An 18,252-nucleotide genomic window follows, 5' to 3' on the forward strand; every position below is an offset into this window, starting at 1 on the left:
CCCCGTACTCGAGCCTCGAATCCCTGCGAAGTGGAAGGCTCTAACGCTCAGCATTGCACTTGCAGACAGCCTCCGCTGAGGCCACCGTTCCAGCAACCGCTCAGTGCCGAGCTGCTGTCCCAGCAGCAGCTGCTGCTCAAGCAACAGCACCACCATCTGCAGCAGCAGCACCAGCAGCAGCAGCATCTCCAGCAGCAGCAGCAGCTGATACAGCACCAGCAGCAGCAACTGCACAACCTTCAGCAGCAACAGCAGCAGCAGCACGGACTCCACCAGCAGGCCCAAGGTTCCCAGTCGCAACAGGCATTGCACCACCCGAACCTTACCATCGGCATGAACAGTCCGAAGCGGATAATCGCCTCCGGGAATGCGGTAAGCATGGGTGGTGGTGGTGTTGATGGGGGCCCGCCCAGTCAGCGGCAGTTGCTGTCGCAATCCATCATCCATCAGAACTACGGGGTGATACAGCCGTCCCAGACGACGCCGCAGCTGCGTCCCAGCTCCGGTCGCACACTGCCCTCGCCGGTGCAGTGCCTGCAGATGTCCTACTACCAGCAACAGCAGCAACAGCAGCAACAAAGCCAACAGCAGCAGCAGCAACAGGCCCAATCACTCAGCCAACAATTCCAGCAGCAGCAATCGTTACCTCCACATTCGACGACGTCCTACTACAATGACATTCTGCGGCATCCAATGCAGGTTAGTGTTGGGGAGGCGGGAGGAGATCACAACAACCTCCATCTTTTAAGGCAAATTATCAGCATTTGCTCCTCGGGTTTGCACGCCGTCACAAAGTTTGTGCCAAATTTTCAAACAATTTGTGCATGATAGACACTATTGTGTCTGCTGCAAAGGGGGGGTTAACGAGACCCCGCCGTGCCGGTTGACATGACAGCACAATACCTCCAACTATGACGGATAAGGCTCTCTTTGCATATATGCCATGCCAGCTCCAAAGTGATGGCTGGAATGTGATGAGAAATTCCAAAACAACACATTTCAGACACTTCTTGCGCGCGCAACCTTGCGAACCTTGCGAACAGTCAATATCCAAGAAAGAAGTTGGTATTTAAACAGCAGTCATCAGGCACCTTGAAGTTGTTCAAGGAATTCGTTAAAATGTTGGGAGGCAAAAACACTTACCTGGAAGACTTATTTATGGGTGTATTTGCAGCGTTGTAATGCGCAACAGTGGAGGTTCGGCGGCTCCAAGAATATTAGATGCTCACAGGAAGCGACCATTCCCGTCCATTACTGGGACTCTGGGTGCTGTTTTGCTTCGGTTTTACTTAGGTGTGCTCTCAGCAGTCTTACAGAGTTCCATTTATCGCGTTTTTACCGACCTTCGCCTCAAAAAAAACTCTCCCACGCCGGGGTAGCAGTGGGAGGGATGAGCGGCAAACTTTCGCTTATCCGCCATTTTTCATCACAACCCCCTGGTACGCGCGCGTGACGTTACTTTTTGCGGCGCTACCTTTATCCTCCCCTCCCCGTTGGAGAAACCTTGTTCACACGGTCGAGGCACAGTGTGCGATGGGTTTCCTACGGCGCTGTTGGCGTACTCTGGGAGGCGTACTGCCGCGTATCAGTTGGCGCGCATCAAGCGCACGCAAACGGTTTTCGGTTGGCACCGCAGGTGGCGTGCGGTCGGTCGGGCATTAGGAGGAAATTAGACTAACGCGGAAGGGGAAGGTGGCGTGGCATTGGCGTGTGTCTGAAGGCAACCTTGAAACGGTGGGCCCGATTACGGGGCATTAGAGAGCATCATGGCACTTGATGATGATGCTGTGGCATTACAGGAGTCGCGCATTTCGCCCCAACAACTTCCCAACGCAAAGTGCCGCTCTCCCGATCATAAATCGCATTTTTTTTTCGTAGTATTTGTGCCAACAGCTGTGAGACTGCTCGAATTTCCAACCCTGTAACTGTAAGCCCACCCTGGGAGGCATTCTTCAATTACCTCGCAATAAGCCGCATTGACCCCGCTTTCTTTCTCCGGCTAAGCCTCCATCTCACTCAGCCCGGATGTGCAATGCAATAATTCTTTTCGTGGGGGCAGCTCCATGCTTTGCGTACTTTTATACGTTGGCGCGGCGGTAGCGGACAGATACACAAACAAACTTTGAAAAGGAATTAAAAAAAAAGCTGCGAGCAGAATTTAAAACCTCCTACACAAGCCCCCAACTCCCCCAACCCACGGTGCTGCCATTTGGGAATACGTTTCATTTTTCATGTGGCGTTTGTTAATGTGCGCGCGGCAAACGAGTAATCGGATGAGAGCCAACCAGCAACAAAACAAGGAACCTAACGTATCGTTTGTTTTCAACTCTCCGATTGTATGCTATATTTTCTACACGTCCTGCGTCTCTCGCGTGCTCCTCCCCGGGGTCTCTGTGCCCTTTTCCGCGTAGTCTAGTTGCGTTATTGCCTGTACATGCTGCTTGTAACAAAACGCGGTCCGGCGGCGGGGTCGCTGTCTCTCGCTTTCATCGTTTATTTATCTATTTCATTATTTGGCTTCGGTGGTGCACTTTATGTGTTTGTGTGCATGACCTTTAGCGTTCTAAACTGCTCCTCCGGCTCGAATTACCCGGCCGTCGCCTGCCTGGGGATTAGCGCAAAAACCCTGTGCGGGAAAGTTACGCTGTTACAAGAGCTTAGATAGCAGCAGCAGCAGCAGTAGCGACCATGTGTGCTTTGTTAACCCTGTTCGAAGAAGGAAAGTCGTCGGTCTCGGCTTATCCTCTCGGCACGGCACGCACCTACCCTACTAACTGGCCAAAGTGAGATTGGGGTGGGGATTATCATACTTGTGTACGGGACGTGTCCTCTCTCTCTCTGTCTGGCGTTTCTACAACTCTCCTGCCCTATTTCACGTCACACACTGTCCACCGATTAATGATAACATAATACACATATATTTACGTGTGCGTATCGCGTCCTACGCTAGCTACCCTTTAAGCTAAACACTAAATAAAATAATGACGTAACGCTAAAAACAAGCAAACAAAAAAATGGTGGCCGATCGTTTTAAGCTCATCTCTGCTGCCGTCCACGTGCGAGGATACTTCGTATCAAAACTTTCGGCTTTCTTAAACGCTCCGACTCCGGTAGATGATTAGCTGGGCCAGCAACAGCAACAACAGCAACAACAACCACACGCAGCTTCGGTGGTGACATGATGGTTGGAAATGGGTTGTGTCTCTCGGAGAGGATCATTTTCCATTCGAATGTGTGGTTACATTACACGCGAACACGATCTCACGCTAAAACCACGCACTGGATAACCCAACTACTAAGCCATGTATACACACGAACTGTGTCTTTCCCGTGCGTGATCGGCGGCGGTGTCTGTACGATGAGCGGAGTTTCTCATGCAGTTGCCCTAATTGGCCAATTGTGGTAAAGCACGTGAGTGAGTTTCTGCACCGTCGTGTGGCTGCAGTCGCTTGTGTGTATGTGTGTGTGTACTTAGATGTGGTAGATCAGTTTCCTTTTAGTGATGATGATGCTCATTTAGCTGATGCTGGCTATTTGGATGAACCTCATTCGCATTCGTGTTTGTGGCAAGGTGAAAGGGATAGTACAATCGCTCCAATATTCATCGATCGAGTGGTTATGTTGATGCTGCAAAGAAAGAATGGAAGGAGGAGAGAGATCTTAATTAGAGGAAGCAATTATTAGATGAATAGATTGGTTAACGAGGCATGTTGACGAAACAATCTCTCCAACGCGTTGGAATCAGTTTCTCTGCAATTAACTTCTCATTTATTTACTATAAGTTTTGGGGATTTTTTTTTCGTTAGGCTTTTTTGGGATAAAAATATACTGATTTTGATACATTTAGGCTCCACCAGGGTTTTGATGATTAGTTTGATGATTGAATTTTCAAAATAAAAGATGTTTTGTTAGAATTTTTGGAGCTATCGTTGGGTTCTTCAAGATTTTGATATGGAGCCTTAAAGCCTCGATGTCGTCTTAATTCCATGACGTCTATGATGTTATCTTTTACTATCAAAAAGTTCCCATATGCAGGTTCAAAATACATAACTAATTAAACAGTGTTTGAGGCCTCTGAATACTAACTCAACAACATCACTAAACTAAAATCGGTTCATTAGTTTTCATCTGCCACAAGCTCGATGCACCGGTTTCTTCAGCGAATGATTCCAGCTTTTACTTCGATTAGCATCTTCCTCTTTCAACAGCGCTCAGAGTAAATGAGTTGCTCAGAAAAATAGCAACAACCAAACGAAACAAATTAACACAAACCCTCTCACCAACACACAGCTCAATCAAACTTGGACAGGGGGAACCGAGCGTCGGCGTACCAATTCATCAACGCTTCTCTGCACACATTTCCTGAAGATCATGCATGCAGCAAGCCGACGTTATCGTTCGTTTCGCTGTCTTTCCCAAATAAACTGCTTCCTTCTGCGAGAGATAGGGCTTGGAAAGCGGCGTGAACGATACGCAACCGGCCGCAGAGTGTAATCCAGGATGATAAGAATTAATTTCGGGTAGTCCTGTCTTGTAATCAGACCACATTGGAGGGTAAGATTCCTGAAGAGATCTTGCGACTTCTTGCAGTGTCTTGTGTATTTGCTTATCATGGACAGCACGGAATGTATTATTTTTCTTGGAATGAAAGTGTTTGAAGGACGTAACGTTGTCACTAAGGCTCTTCTCCATATCACCATTATTATGCCAGATTTCACCTCCCGCGGGGTATGTTGGATAAGTATCGTGTTTTTTCCTCTTTTCTAGTTGCTACAATGAGGTCCACATCCGGCAAAAGGCGTGACTAAATTTCAAAAAAATGTTACCATGTAGCATTCATCCATGACAAATCAAAAGATAGGCACGAAACCTCGCTAAATTACCGTAATCACGCGGCCCACAATAACGAAAGTCATGTTTATTTGAGCCTCGGTAAAAAAAAAAAAAACAAAAAACAAAAAAAAAGAAGCACTAGACAGAACACAATCGAAAGCCATGCAACAAGAAAGGTTAAACCGCTCACCCATTTCCAATGCTTGGGTAGGTCATTGTGGATCACTGTTTTCCTCTCCACGTTTTTTTTTGCGTACAACAGTTTAGTTACTCGCGATACGTACGCACCGGAGCGATGTGTGTGTGTGTGTGTGGGTCTATCGTGATTGCTCAAAACGCTTTAAACCCCCTTCGGATCGGAACACAATGCGTGTTACAGCGGAGTGCTGGGAGGAGGGCAACAACAACAACTACAAAAAAGCCAACATTACTGTCGGACGAACACACAAAGACGCGCTACACACAGCAGAGCGCTAAACGGTGCAGCAAGTCGCGGTTGCGTGATACGCAATAAAGGGCAAGGGGGTCTACGGGGTGGACGCAACCGAGTGATGTAGATATTCGAGCGACAACAATGCGCCTGGAGATAATTACAATTTGTGAACGAATTAAAATTTTGTACCCGGAGGGAATGAGAGAGAGAGAGCTATGCAAACTGCTCTAGCACTGACCCTGCCCCTGGAGCCTGACCGAGTCACCGGGGACACACGGACATCCTACACAGCGTAAGCCGCACGCAAACAGTGCTTCTGTTTGTGTAACCAGCCTCGCGAAGTACGCAAATCAGAGATGCCCATAAATAATAACCGCAGTTAGTGTGGCTGCGTGGAGAGATGGTAGCGCAGGTAAGACTAGACCACACGCGGGGGTATCACTATCACCCAGGCGATGGGTTGTGCGGTTGCTGCCCACATGTCTTCCGGGTTACGCTAGCCCGGCACACATTGCTGCGCGATCGGAAACAGCAAAGCTGCCGTCGTTGCAGCGGTACAGCTTCACTACCGGGAGCTTATTTAGAGCAGATCAAACCCCTCCTACCAGTGTGACACTCATAAACGGTTTATTATTGCTGTGTTTATGACAGAGCACACAGCTGTTACGTATGGCTTGATTACTAATTTGATTGCACAAAAGATGGCGCTACAGTTCATTGTCAAGGGAAATTGATCGCTACTAAGAGATCTTCCAGCGTCTTATCATGAGAAATTTCTAGAAAGGGGAATATCTACAGTTAATTGTCACGAGAAATTGATTGCTCGTAAGAGATCTTCTAACGTCTTATCGTAAGACGTTTGGCTTAATTACTTATTTGGTTTTTCAATAGATGGCACTACAGTAAATTGTCTAGAGAAATTATTGCTACTAAGAGATTTTCTAGCGTCTTTTAACGTCTTATCGTAAGACGTTTGGTATAATTATTGACTTAGTTTGATAAAGTACAGTAAATTGTAAAGAGTTATGATTGCTACTAACAAATCTTCTAACGTCCTGTAACGTCTTATCATAAGACGTTTGAAATGATTAATTCATTCTGACATATAATTCCTGTTTTTTCTTCCTTCTTTTCCCCTATCCCATGGCAAAAGTGATTCATGCTTCCGGCTATTCCTAGCCTTGATTGGACTGCACCTTTCTACGAACCAATTGTTTGGCCGTTTTCTAAACGTTACTGACGGTATTGGGGAGGCTAACTGTTGTGTTTAATTTTCTAAACAGTTAACCTCCCCAGTACCGTCATGGTACATCATTCTTCTCCATCCTCTAATCAACCGTTCCACACACCTTCCACTTTCACACCATCTGGACGAGCTACCATCACCACCCTACCCCCCAAAAATGCCCCTTCGGGCAATAAATATTCACGTGTTAATTAAAAAGCCCAATAGCGCCCTGCCAATAGCGAGAAATTCGCGTGAAATATTTAACTCCCCCTTTTGGGCGCGGGGTTATATGCAGAGAGTTTCACTACCCGTCTCGAAGGTGAATCGATTTTGCGTCCTTTACCGGATCATTAACGTGAAATGAAGTTGCAATATTTTCGGAATTAGCTTCCATCCTCCGTCCATCCATCGCCGCGTTCGTTCGTTTGACTTATCTCGATGCCTTGCCGTGTATGCCAAGCTTAATGAAAACAGCAAGGGAGCAGCAAAAACAGGGCAACCGAGTAGGAAGAGACAGCAAGCATGCGAAGATGTGCGACTCTTCACTGCAAACTTTCTCTTCGGGCTGTACTCAGGCGTACTTTAATGGCTTTTGTGTTAAGATATACCCTTATGTTTAAATGTCATACGTCAAGGATTTCGCCTCAGTCTGTTTCAAAAATTTACACGACAATGCAACACTTACACAATAGACTGCGCTGGAATTTCAGGCTGCGGCATTTCTGGCTGCTCTCGTCGGGCTGCTGGCAGCTTCACATCACCTCATCATCATTCCGCCGGCAAAAAAAAAACACATTCCATCGCTGCCATATTGATCACACACACGCGCGTGCGGATGGCACGACCAAAACCGCACCGCTGACACTTACAAAACGAGTATGTACATCACTTTCACTAGCGCATATTACTAACATATGCACGCCGTGGGACTGGCCGGCTTTCGCTCCCTTGCTTGCTGCTTCGGGCGGGGCGCTCCCTTAGGTCGCGTGCTGTGCCGTGACACCGTTCCCGGCGAAACTGGGCGAGTTCAACGAACCGTTGACATTGGCCGGACCGGCAGGTGGTGGCGCCGTGACCGGACCCATCCCGTGGCCCGTCTCCACGTCCTGCTCGTTGTCGAAGCGCACGAAGTTGTTCTGCGTCGCTGGCAGTGGCTCCTTGCCAAACATCCGGTAGAGCACGATCAGGCTAACGAGTACGTACACGTTTGCCACTGGAGTTGTAGGGAACAGTAGAGATATTGGATGAGTGTCAGTTTAATCCCCGATGGTTAGAGGGTTGTTGGGCGTGTACTTACGTATCATTACCACCAGCTGGCGCGTGTCGATCGTGCCCAGCTCGGAAATGCGCCCGGTGCAGAGGTTGATCGTTTCCTGCACGATCACCACCACACCGTCCGCGATGAAGAGCGCCAGGAAGGGGGTGATGTAAATCTTGCTTTCCTGTTGGGTATTTGCCAATGGTAGGAAAGGTAAGCGACAACCGAACAAGGTCGAGGCCACACTTCCGCTCCCTTACCTTGTACAGTCCGGCCAGCAGCATTACGGATGCCGTCAGCCACAGGACCGATTCCAGCTGAATGAGCACGGGAAACTTTAGCACCGGCTCGTCTGTGCGTTGTCCCCCGAAACGGTTGAGGAAAGGGAAGAGGGAGAGAGAGACAGATGGGAAGGTAAATTCATTACTCGAAAGTTTGTCTTCAGGGGCAGCCCGCAAGAGGTACATCCCGTTGCATTGGCAATAGGTTTGACGGCGATATCATCGCACCCTTACAGTTCCTCCGCTCCCATTGGCATTGAGTGCACACAGAGTGCCGGCGATGACGTATCATTCGCGTTGGCAAAACGGGAGCAACTCGGAATATGGAGCACGGTTGGGTTGCAACGGTTCGGGAAAGTTTGCTAATTGGACCAAACACTATTTGGCACTATTGACACTTGATGCGTTGTGTTGCTACGTTGGCAGCTACCAACAATTGGCGGAAGCGCAAAATAGTGATGGGTAAAGTTGGCAAAAATCAGGAGTCGGCCCCGATCCGATCCCAATAAATTCGGAATCGACTCCGGAAAGTAGGTCCGTCTTGCTCGGAGTCGTTCGGAGTCGCTCGGAATCATTTGGAGTCGGAGTCCTACGGAGTAGTCCGGAGTCGTTCGAAATCGTTCGAAGTCTTCTGGAGTCGCCCGGATTCATTCGGGGTCATCCGGAGTCATCCGTAATCTTCTGGAGTTGTCCGGAGTCATCCGGAAACTTCCGGAGTCGTCCGGAATTATTTGGAATCGGAGTCATCCGGACTCGTTCAGAGTCGTTTGGAGTCGCTCAGAGTCGTTCGGAGTCGGCCTTGGAAACAAAGGCCGGTATACGAAGTGCACGCGCAAAGTGAAAGACAAAAAACACATCGAAATGAAATGCCTTAATGTGCCTACAAACACATTAAACCATACGGGTCGACTCCGATTGACTCTAGACTACTTCGCATGACTCCGATTCCGATCGTTTTCGGCCGACTCCGGATGACTCTGGACGACTCTGGACGACTTTGAACGACTCCGGACGACTGTCGACGACTTTGGACGACTCTGGATGACTCTGGACGACTCTGAGCGATTCCGACTCCGCGCGGATCTAGTGAATCTATTTTGTCGGAGTCGGAATCGGTCTAATAATAGTCGGAATCAGATCGCAGTCGTGGATGCGCTCCATACAGCACATCACTAGCGCAAAACTGCAAAACTTTGCGCTTCACCTTCACGAATCTCAATCTCAAGTGTTTGAAAGTAGCAAAATCAATTCGCCGCGCAACATCCGCACGGCAAAGTTCGCAAACCCCTTGCGCACAGGGCTAATAAATATTAATTTGCCGCTTTTCGTTTAGTGTAGCCCAACACCGGGGCAAGACACACCAAACGAAACAAAAAATCCCTCACCGAATCATGGCTCGGGGGATGGGGGATGTTTTTTTTTAATTCGCAAAAGCACCACCAACAAACTGTACTAGAAAAGTGTGTGCTCCAAATAATAAGCTCGCCCTGTTGTTGTTGTTTATTGGTAGACGCTCTTATTATTCCTTCTCGCTTGAACAAGATAAGCAAAAACAACAACAACAACAAAAAAACAGCAGCAGAATAAACAATGGTCAACTTGTGGCCAGCCGGAAATGAAACTCACGCGCAAACGGGAGGGAGAGAGAGAGACGGAGTGAAATCTACCGCCACCGTAAAAAAAAAAGTTTAACCACAATTGGGAAAAATAATGCAGAATTGAAGTGAACCGTTTTCCAATTATTTTGCCATTTAGGTTCGGTTCGGTTGCCCCAATCCCTTTGTAACACACTAATGCCGCGCACTTCGAGAGCACTTTGGCTGGAGCGAGAATCGATGTTGTTTTGCACACCACAACACAACACAACATCCAAGCTGAATAAATATTGCACACGGCTTACAACATCTTATTGGTGGGGGGGGGGGGGGGGGGTAGAAACCACCCGTCTCAAAACGGGGGTGTGTATGCGCGCGCGCGCCTTCTTACTTTCCCAAAGCCGCAGCAGAATTGTGTCATACTTGCTCACTGGAGTGTAAGTCCCTTAGGATGACCTTTTCTAGCTCGCTGCGGCTGCTGCTGCTGCACAAAGATGCCCTTTTTCTCTGTGATTGGTGAAAAAACCCATTCAGCGCTCATCTCCCTGCCATTTCCCCCGGTTACTTACACTCTTCCTCCACGAACAGGGGTTCGTCGTGCATGTCCCGGCCCATGAACGAGCTCACGATGATGACGGAGGTGAAGAAGATCGTGCAGATCGCGATAAAGTATCCGTGAAACTTCATGAAATACCGAAAGATTCGGTTCATGATCATTGATTCCGGCATTTTCGGATGTGGTGGGGGTGCGTCTAGTTTACCGAAAGACTCGGAGAGTGTCCTCTCAACCACTATGAGGCTACAAATGAAAATGAGTTTCGAACGGTAGAAAGAGTGCCGCCAGCAACGTTCTGCATACGCAACACTGAGCGGTTTTGTTTCGTTCTTCTACTTTGAACACACTTCACACAAATTGCACAAATCCTCCTAGGTGGCGCAACAGAAGGCAGCAACACTACACGATCGTTTTGTTCGAACCTCAACACGGAACCACTTTACGGCAAGCATTAAACCACCAGCGGGCAGCTAAAGCGCGGATGACTTCGTTCGTTTGGTGGGGCGTGCGGCACCGACGAGCCCTTCAGCGTGCGCTCTCTTTCGACATCAACGCATCAACGAAACGAAACGCGCCGCAAAACCGCCCGAGCACGCGCGACTCCGATCCACAACACCATTCAATGAGCGTTTATTTCCGTATAAGCTGTCAAGTGTGTTGCTGCTCCCTTGATCTCACACTCTCTCCCTTTAACACACACACACAAACACTCTTTCTCCGGCGAACGAGATCGAGATGATGATGATCTCTCCTCCTCTGCACCAAACACTGAAGCGGTGCGCGAAATCCGGATGAAAGCACTTCGGGAATTTACGGCAAACCGTGCGGTTCAGGCAAAACACACCAGAACACGAAACACAACGAGACAACAACAACAACAACAACAACGAAGACGACGTGTGATGATGGTGTGTTGCGTTAGATCGATTGGAACGAAGTACGAAAGCACACAACCGCGCGTCCACACACTATGCAACCTTGTGCTGACCGCGATTGTAGGGCTCAGCGGTGTCAGCAGTTACACCACCACCAGCCACATGTGCACAGATGAGCTACCAGTGAGCTGAGGAGACGACGGATCGCGCGAACCGAAGCGAGGGGGTTGCGGCACTTTTTCCTTTTTTTTTGGAGCGTTTGGACGGAGCCCGAACCACGACCGTCCGATCGGCCGACTGACTGAGTTATGTGCGTGTACCTTTTTCACGGGGGAGAGCGCGACGATAAACACAGCGTGTCGGCCTGTCGGTGTAGGGTACGGTGGGGCACTAGTGTGTGTCCATTAGAAACGTGTAACAAATTTGGTGGGGAGTAATGTTTGTTGGAGAAATTTCACCGATCAGTCCACTGAGCTAGATAATCGGAGGAATCGTTTTTAGGAAAAAAAATCGTTTTTTATAGAAATGTGAAATTTTTCATAATTTTTCATAATAATTCGAAAGGAATTTTTAGTGACTTGACAGTCTTCACAGGTTTTCTCACGGTATATTGTTTTATTCGCTTTTTTGGCTTGTTCGCACGATTTATTGGTATCATCCCAATCGACATGAGTACAATTAAACAAAAACAAATCTGAGCAACTTCCAAAAAATCGTGCGAGCACACCAAAACACATTGGGAAACCCTGTAATATTAACAGAACTGTAAGTGAAGCACGGTTTAGGGTAGTTTTATACTGATCGGACACATCAATGGCTTAATGCATTGGAAACCTTTAGATAAACCAAAAAACCAGTTAAAAAATGACTAATATGCCTATTTCTCGATGAATTCTGCTGGAAAATGTAACTAGAAGCTAAAACAACTCGAATTCAGTTTTTGCTATTTCTTTCAATTTCTGTTGCACGACATAGCGTATATTATCGCGAGGCAAAAATGACACAAAAGCACAATTCTCTAAAAATGAGCCTAACAAAAATACATCAAAACAATACAATATTTACTAAAGTGTTCCTCGTGCCCCATCATACACTATATGGCATTAGACACACGTCGCCATCACCACTACGAGTATGTTATTTGTACTTCTCTTTGAACCATCAATTCTCCACATTACAGGGTTGCTCAACTTATGTGAAGAGTGCGAGACCCTTTTCCATTTTGTTTGCCCGAGAATGCCGAGGACATCCGAGTAACGGTCAGGATTTCCTTCTTTTTTTACCGAATAATGTCAACGTTTTCAAGCGTCGTGATACAGTATGAGCTTTCGGGAAATACTCTTACAGTCTTGGGAGCATGTGAGAAACCCTGTAAAGATGATGGTACATTGCCACTCACACGATTACACACAACCACCTTGCTGTCTTATTTGAGCGTGTTTCTTAAATGCATTTCCCTTGCATGCGCCTTGCTTCATTCATAAACCGTAGAGATATGTTCTCTCCGTGTGGCGCTTCTTCTAATGCTAAATCTGGTCGCCCCTCTCGCCCTCTTTAAACGGTTCTTAGCGCTGTTGGAGCGGTGTTAGCATAGCAAAGCAACTGGGTCGTTAGTCAATCGATAAGAGAAAAAAACACAATAAATAACTATTCCTAGACGTACAACTTTGTTCCAACTCTGTTTAATGGAGCTCGGACGCTTCTTGGCGTCTGATGACTCATTCATTAGCACATGTCAGGTTTACATCATTATTGAACTGAATTATAAATTGTACGTAATACGTCTGGACTTATCAACCAGCGAGTTTAATTGAGAAGAAAAAACTATAACCACCCGACCAACTCACCCAATCCCACTGTACGTGAACCAATGCCCCGGAGACTGCATTTGTTGCGCACACAGTCTAACGCTTTAACGACGCGTGTGTTACTTGCGCTGAGCAAGACAGAGCTCTGTTCACTACCACCAAGACACGGTTGCACCATGCTGCCGATCGTGTGCATATTTTGTGCAGCTGACTCACCCCTCCACACAAGACTGTGAGAGTGCTTGCCGGCTTCACATGGCTCCCGATTGTTGGTTTCCGAACAGCGGCGTCGGAATGAGGCGTTAGATCTGAGGCTTTTATTGAAAATAGAACCAAAAAATTCGAAACCAAACAACAGATTATTTGCTGTCTGTCATCGCTCATCCAACAATCATTCATTTTTTATTTTTATTCTAATCAATGGCAATGGATAAATGACAATCTCCAATTAGTTCGATCTATGTCAGTTTCGGAACTTTGACCGTTTAATAAATGAACAAGAAACAAGATTATGTTAAACGAAAAACGGCTAATGGGTGCGTTGATAAGCCACAAAGATCATTGTGGATAACACAAGTTGGACAACGCTGGCTTATGGTTATGGTTGGGTATGCTGTACTACAACGATCGCCTCACGAGGAAACAAACACATACTCTTAGACTCCTTTAGCCTTGTTGTCGCGTGGTAAATATGAATTTTGATTTATGTAATTGCAGCGCCACCACCAGCATGTACACGTTGACGGCTGAGGGGGGGGGGGGGGGGGGTGACAAAAGAATTGCAGTATGCATCACCGCGGTAATTCAAACCAAAATTTCACATTAATTTAACTATTTACTTACGGAGGCCGAACATCACTACGCACGCTAACACGAATTTCAGCTTCAGCCCCGCGGCTACCATCCCGATGATGTTAAGCGTGACAGTTATGACCATAAGTCCGATAAACACTGCGAGGAGTAACCGTTGACGCTAGCGGTAGAGAACATGGGCAGGAAAGTGGCTGATTGAACTGGTTTCAAGAGTCGAGTAGAGAGACAGGAGACAGATACTTACCATGAGGTAGGTGATCCAGTACAGTACTGCAAGGATCGCGAACCCAATGCCCATGACGAGGAAGCCTTCCTTCTCCCAAAAGCCGGCCATCCTCGGGTTGATTGTTCGGATGCCGGTTAAGTCCACCCGAAAATCTAACTTGTACAGGCTGGCCTGCTCTTTGATCTCAATTAACCACGCCACTCCGATAAGCAGAGTGAAGATCGTGTAAAGCGTCAATATTATACCCACGGCCATGGCGTGTTTCTGGATGTTTTTGTTAAAGTTTAAAAACGTCGGCAAACCCATCTTTTGTGACTTCTAAGATTATAATGCGAAGAGTGGTGACTGGATACTACCGCCACGATCGGGTGCTAGCTGTGAACTGTTGGTGGCCATTCGTAAATCGGGTGCTGCGCAACTGTAGATGCAGCTGTCGATTGCTGTTTTAGTGGGGCTATTTCCTGACCAATGTCACTGTGTTATTCTAATCTTGGCGACAACCAGCTAGTCGCTGGGATGATGAATCACCTCGAAACGATAGAATGTAGCCAATTCGAGAACTAACAGTACATCGTACATAACGAAAAATATGCAAGATTAGGCAAATGTGCAAATTACACAGCAAATTACATCCCAATGCATATTGTTCTACTACAAGGCATTCTATCTGAAATTATACGAAGCACCGCTGCTGTGCTTATCAAAATTTGGCAAAACCCAGCTAGAGGCTGGAATGTTGAATCACCTCGATACAATGAAATGGGGATAACTTGGGAACAGATTGTACATAAGCTATCCGAAACACAGGAGAATAGTTGATGTTGATTATTTTAGATCCTCTACTCATTTTTGTGCGCTGCTGAATGGTCTTTAGGTCAGTATGTTTTTTCATCCCGACGTTCACAACTTTGTGTTCTGCGGGACTACATGAAAAAATGTTTACGCTTACGCATAAACCCTCCACAAATTCGCATTTAAGTAGTTACATTTAACAATCTAATGTTTCTCAAGAGATTCTGAATGCAGAGTTTAGGAGAAACTAGCAGGTTCGTAGCGTCACCAGCACCACTACGATATGTCCCGCTTCTCGGGGTCATAAATTCTCCACTTTACACTCCGGTCCCGTGTACTTTGCCGATCACACCAATACACAACAACCACTTTTCTGTCTACTTGGAACGTGTTTTTGACATGTATTTCTCTTGCATGTGCATAGCTCCATCTCCGGGTAGAAATATTCTCTCCGGGTGACGCTTCGTGTAATGTCAATTCGTGTTAAGTTTATCGATTAAATTTTGATCGCACAATCGTGTATATTATATGCAAACAATCTTGTGTGGTTTTCTGTTTCCTTTCGAAATGAAAGAATTGTAACGTGCTCTCACAATGGAAGCATCGCGCTTAGAATATCAAATACATCTACCGAACAAGCTAACCCGATCTCACTTGGTACGTTGGTTTTATATTGCTAAAACGATGCGTTTTCGTACGATGATCAATAGAGGACTGATCACAATGACCAAGACACAGTTTGCACCACAATGTGTCGATCGTTTGCATTTTTTGCAAATAATTCACCTTCCCACACTTCACATGCTACTAGTGATTGCCGGCTCCACTTGGTTGCCGAACAACACGGCATCGCGTTGAGCTATCTTCTCCCAACAAAACGCACCATAAAAAACTATCAAATTATACAAAAATGGTCCTCATACAAAAACGGTCTTAAAATTCATTTTTATGTTTTTATTCTCATTAATGGCTCATACTACAGCACAGTTTCTGATCAGTTTTAGTAAATCAGTAAATCTGTAAATAAACATGTTGTCGATATTTGTTTGAACAGCAATAATAGATTTAGTTTCGATTTGAAATTAGTATTTTGATTTGGTGCGTAAAATAGATTGAAAATCATTTGGAAACCCTAAACCGAATCAAACAGTACTAAAAATCTGCAATGCAGGCACGCGAAACCGTCCAAGACTTTGGCAGTAGTTTAAATGAACCAGAAACAATAGTATATTCAATGAAATATTAGCGTGAGGATTTAAATTGGTTTGCAAGTAATTAATAAGTTGGTTAATAAGCTACAATAGTTATATGAAACAAAACGTAACAATTAAGATTGGTTAGTAAGCGGTTAGTAAGCCACACAGATTATTGTGGATATAAGAAAATAGATAATATTCATAGCAGCTTCGAAAAAGCCAACTGTACAATCAAAAAAACAAAAAAAAATCGCTTTTCTTAGAACCATTGCTGAATTTAATTGATTTTGTTGAGGGTACAGCTAATACATACTGCCAATTTCAAAATAGGTTTGGTATTGGTTGGTGTATTTGGTGGATTTCTGGTTGATGTTCTGGTTGATATCCTGGTTAATCTCGTGGTTGATGGCTTCTCTGATTCCATCAAAGTCCGATAGCGAGAACATGTGGTGCTGGCTCATTTCATGTATTCAAGAATACCGTTGCAAATCTGTTACCATTACTTCAAGGGAAGCACACACACCTCGGTGCCGTATACTTGTCGTCGCCGGGTAAATTTAAAATTGGAATGCAGTTGCAGCGCCACCGTCAACACATATCCGTTCACGACTGTAGTGGTGAGAAAAGCAATGCAGTTTACATCGTCACCAAGGTTAAGAAAATCTTCTTGAGGATCGACTCATTATTTGCTTACGGAATCCGAATAGCATTGCGCACGCCCAGATGAATTTCAGCTGCTGTATCATGACGAACATCCCGATGGATAGAGCCACAAAAGCAAAGGTCATAAGTCCGATAAATATTACGAGAAACAAATGTTGACGCTGGCGGTAGCAAACACGGACAAAAAACACAGTTTGAACTTTTACTTAGGGACAAGTAGACTGATAAGCAGGCCGACTTACCTTGAGATACGCGATCCAGTAGATGATTGTAGTGAACGAACTCACAATGCTCATGATGAGGAAGTCTACCTTGATGAACATGATCTCCGTGTAAATCTCCTGGCTGATCTCCTGAATGGTCTTCTCAATGGTCTCCTGGTTGATATATTGAGTGGACTTCTGGTTGATATCCTGGCTGATCTCATGGTTCTCCTGGTTGATCTCGTGGCTGATGGCTTCTCTGATTCTGTCAAAGTCCAATAGCGAGAACATGCTGTGCTGGCTCATGGCTTCTTTGATTTCGTCAATCTCCAATAGCGAGAACATTGCATTAACCATTTTCTTTTTACTCTTCGAAGATAACGGCATGCCTGATATAGATTGGCCATTGAATGACCACCACGCATCAATTGACCTCTTGCTCTTAGGACTGGATGCATCAGCTTTCACTTCATAATCTATTTTGTCCAATCCGGTCTGCACTTTTACCTCCAACCACCAAGCCACTCCAGCAAGGATAGAGAATATCGCATATAGAATCAATATCACACCGACGAACGCTGCGTGTGTTCGGATATTCTTTCTAAAGTTCAAAAACGCCGGCCATCCCATCTTGTGCGTCAGAGCGATGGCCGGATAGTACTGACACGATTGGGCGCTTGCAGTTAACTGCTGGCGGCCACCCATAACGAAACGGAACGACTACACCGATTCGGCTGAAGTTGCTGCTCCCCAACACCAATACTGCTATGATATGCAAAATCGTATGATATCGGAAGGAGGATATAAAGTGGTCCGAAACACATTAGTGATGGGCCTTAATCAGAAACGGAGTCCAACCTATAGGTGCAAAAAGCTTGTATAAATCCATATGATCGGTAGGTGCAAGAATGCGCAAACGATTCCGACCCGTTTGTGAAGTATTTTAGCTCGATTCTATCTAAACTCGCTACACCATCGGGTCGGAGTCGACAATGCTACCGGACTGCCTATCCGGCTGCGTGGTACTGAACAAGTATCGAAAGCCTGAAGGTCATTACGCCGGCCTAAAGGTCTTTACGCTGCAAAGAGGAAGGTTTGACCCCCTTTTTATCCGCATGTACATAACTTCATGATCTGTGGGGCTACAATGCAACAATGTTTACTCTAATAACACAAACGCTCTACAAGTTTGTGTAAAGGTAACTATATCTAACAACCCAATATTTTTGACAGTATAGCTTGCAATATCCGCTTACTCAAACCTAAACGCAGAGCCATCACCACTACGATCGCTGGTTTGATTTTCAATGTACCTGTACCTATACCATGTCCCAGGATCATAAATTTTACACTTTACACTCCGGTGCCGGAGCATTGCCGATCACACCAATACACATAACCACTTTGCGAATGGTGCGAACGTGATTTTCAAACATATGTTCTGTTCGGTGGGACTTCTTCTCATGCGAATAAATTTGACCTTGCAGTAACG

The 18,252-nt window shown here is 46.0% G+C and overlaps 4 protein-coding genes across 10 annotated transcripts in view; 1 reads left to right on the forward strand and 3 right to left on the reverse strand.

Moving 5' to 3' along the window:
- The window catches only part of LOC1269853 (putative uncharacterized protein DDB_G0271606), a 78,968-nt gene that overhangs the window by 43,781 nt on the left and 16,935 nt on the right, over positions 1-18,252 (forward strand). For all 7 annotated transcript variants that reach the window (XM_061645496.1, XM_061645495.1, XM_061645497.1 and 4 more), the window contains exon 6: positions 66-699. In XM_061645496.1, the coding sequence (XP_061501480.1) occupies positions 66-699 (634 nt within the window). The remainder of the gene's footprint in view (positions 1-65; positions 700-18,252) is intronic.
- On the reverse strand, positions 2,316-11,446 carry LOC4576313 (uncharacterized). The gene is made up of 5 exons (XM_001237090.3): positions 10,198-11,446; positions 8,013-8,104; positions 7,792-7,936; positions 7,180-7,707; positions 2,316-3,627 (listed from the first exon to the last, which is right to left on the reverse strand). The coding sequence occupies exons 1-4, from the start codon at positions 10,355-10,357 to the stop codon at positions 7,472-7,474; spliced, it is 633 nt and encodes a 210-aa protein (XP_001237091.3). The 5' UTR covers positions 10,358-11,446; the 3' UTR covers positions 2,316-3,627; positions 7,180-7,471.
- LOC1269851 (uncharacterized) lies at positions 12,035-14,431 on the reverse strand. Its single transcript, XM_308503.3, has 3 exons — positions 13,925-14,431; positions 13,711-13,840; positions 12,035-13,613 (listed from the first exon to the last, which is right to left on the reverse strand). Exons 1-3 carry the CDS (start codon positions 14,210-14,212, stop codon positions 13,534-13,536), a joined length of 498 nt encoding a protein of 165 aa, XP_308503.3. The 5' UTR covers positions 14,213-14,431; the 3' UTR covers positions 12,035-13,533.
- LOC5667328 (uncharacterized) lies at positions 15,632-17,462 on the reverse strand. Its single transcript, XM_061645504.1, has 3 exons — positions 16,800-17,462; positions 16,589-16,718; positions 15,632-16,503 (listed from the first exon to the last, which is right to left on the reverse strand). The coding sequence occupies exons 1-3, from the start codon at positions 17,388-17,390 to the stop codon at positions 16,394-16,396; spliced, it is 831 nt and encodes a 276-aa protein (XP_061501488.1). The 5' UTR covers positions 17,391-17,462; the 3' UTR covers positions 15,632-16,393.

This window comes from Anopheles gambiae, chromosome 2 (genome assembly GCF_943734735.2).
Source record: "Anopheles gambiae chromosome 2, idAnoGambNW_F1_1, whole genome shotgun sequence".
In the NCBI taxonomy this organism is placed as follows: Eukaryota; Metazoa; Arthropoda; class Insecta; order Diptera; family Culicidae; genus Anopheles; species Anopheles gambiae.

Bases quoted from the DNA above. Each gene is read 5' to 3' on its own strand.
- LOC4576313 (XM_001237090.3), bottom strand. From the start codon at position 10,357: ATGCCGGAATCAATGATCATGAACCGAATCTTTCGGTATTTCATGAAG. The intron at 8,105-10,197 runs GTAAGTAACCGG...GACAACGCACAG, and splicing joins CCTGTTCGTGGAGGAAGAGT to ACGAGCCGGTGCTAAAGTTT. The intron at 7,708-7,791 runs GTAAGTACACGC...CTACAACTCCAG, and splicing joins CCAGCTGGTGGTAATGATAC to TGGCAAACGTGTACGTACTC.
- LOC1269851 (XM_308503.3), bottom strand. From the start codon at position 14,212: ATGGGTTTGCCGACGTTTTTAAACTTTAACAAAAACATCCAGAAACAC. The intron at 13,841-13,924 runs GTAAGTATCTGT...CTCTACCGCTAG, and splicing joins ACTGGATCACCTACCTCATG to CGTCAACGGTTACTCCTCGC. The intron at 13,614-13,710 runs GTAAGTAAATAG...CCCCCCCCTCAG, and splicing joins CGTAGTGATGTTCGGCCTCC to CCGTCAACGTGTACATGCTG.
- LOC5667328 (XM_061645504.1), bottom strand. From the start codon at position 17,390: ATGGGATGGCCGGCGTTTTTGAACTTTAGAAAGAATATCCGAACACAC. The intron at 16,719-16,799 runs GTAAGTCGGCCT...TGCTACCGCCAG, and splicing joins ACTGGATCGCGTATCTCAAG to CGTCAACATTTGTTTCTCGT. The intron at 16,504-16,588 runs GTAAGCAAATAA...TCACCACTACAG, and splicing joins CGCAATGCTATTCGGATTCC to TCGTGAACGGATATGTGTTG.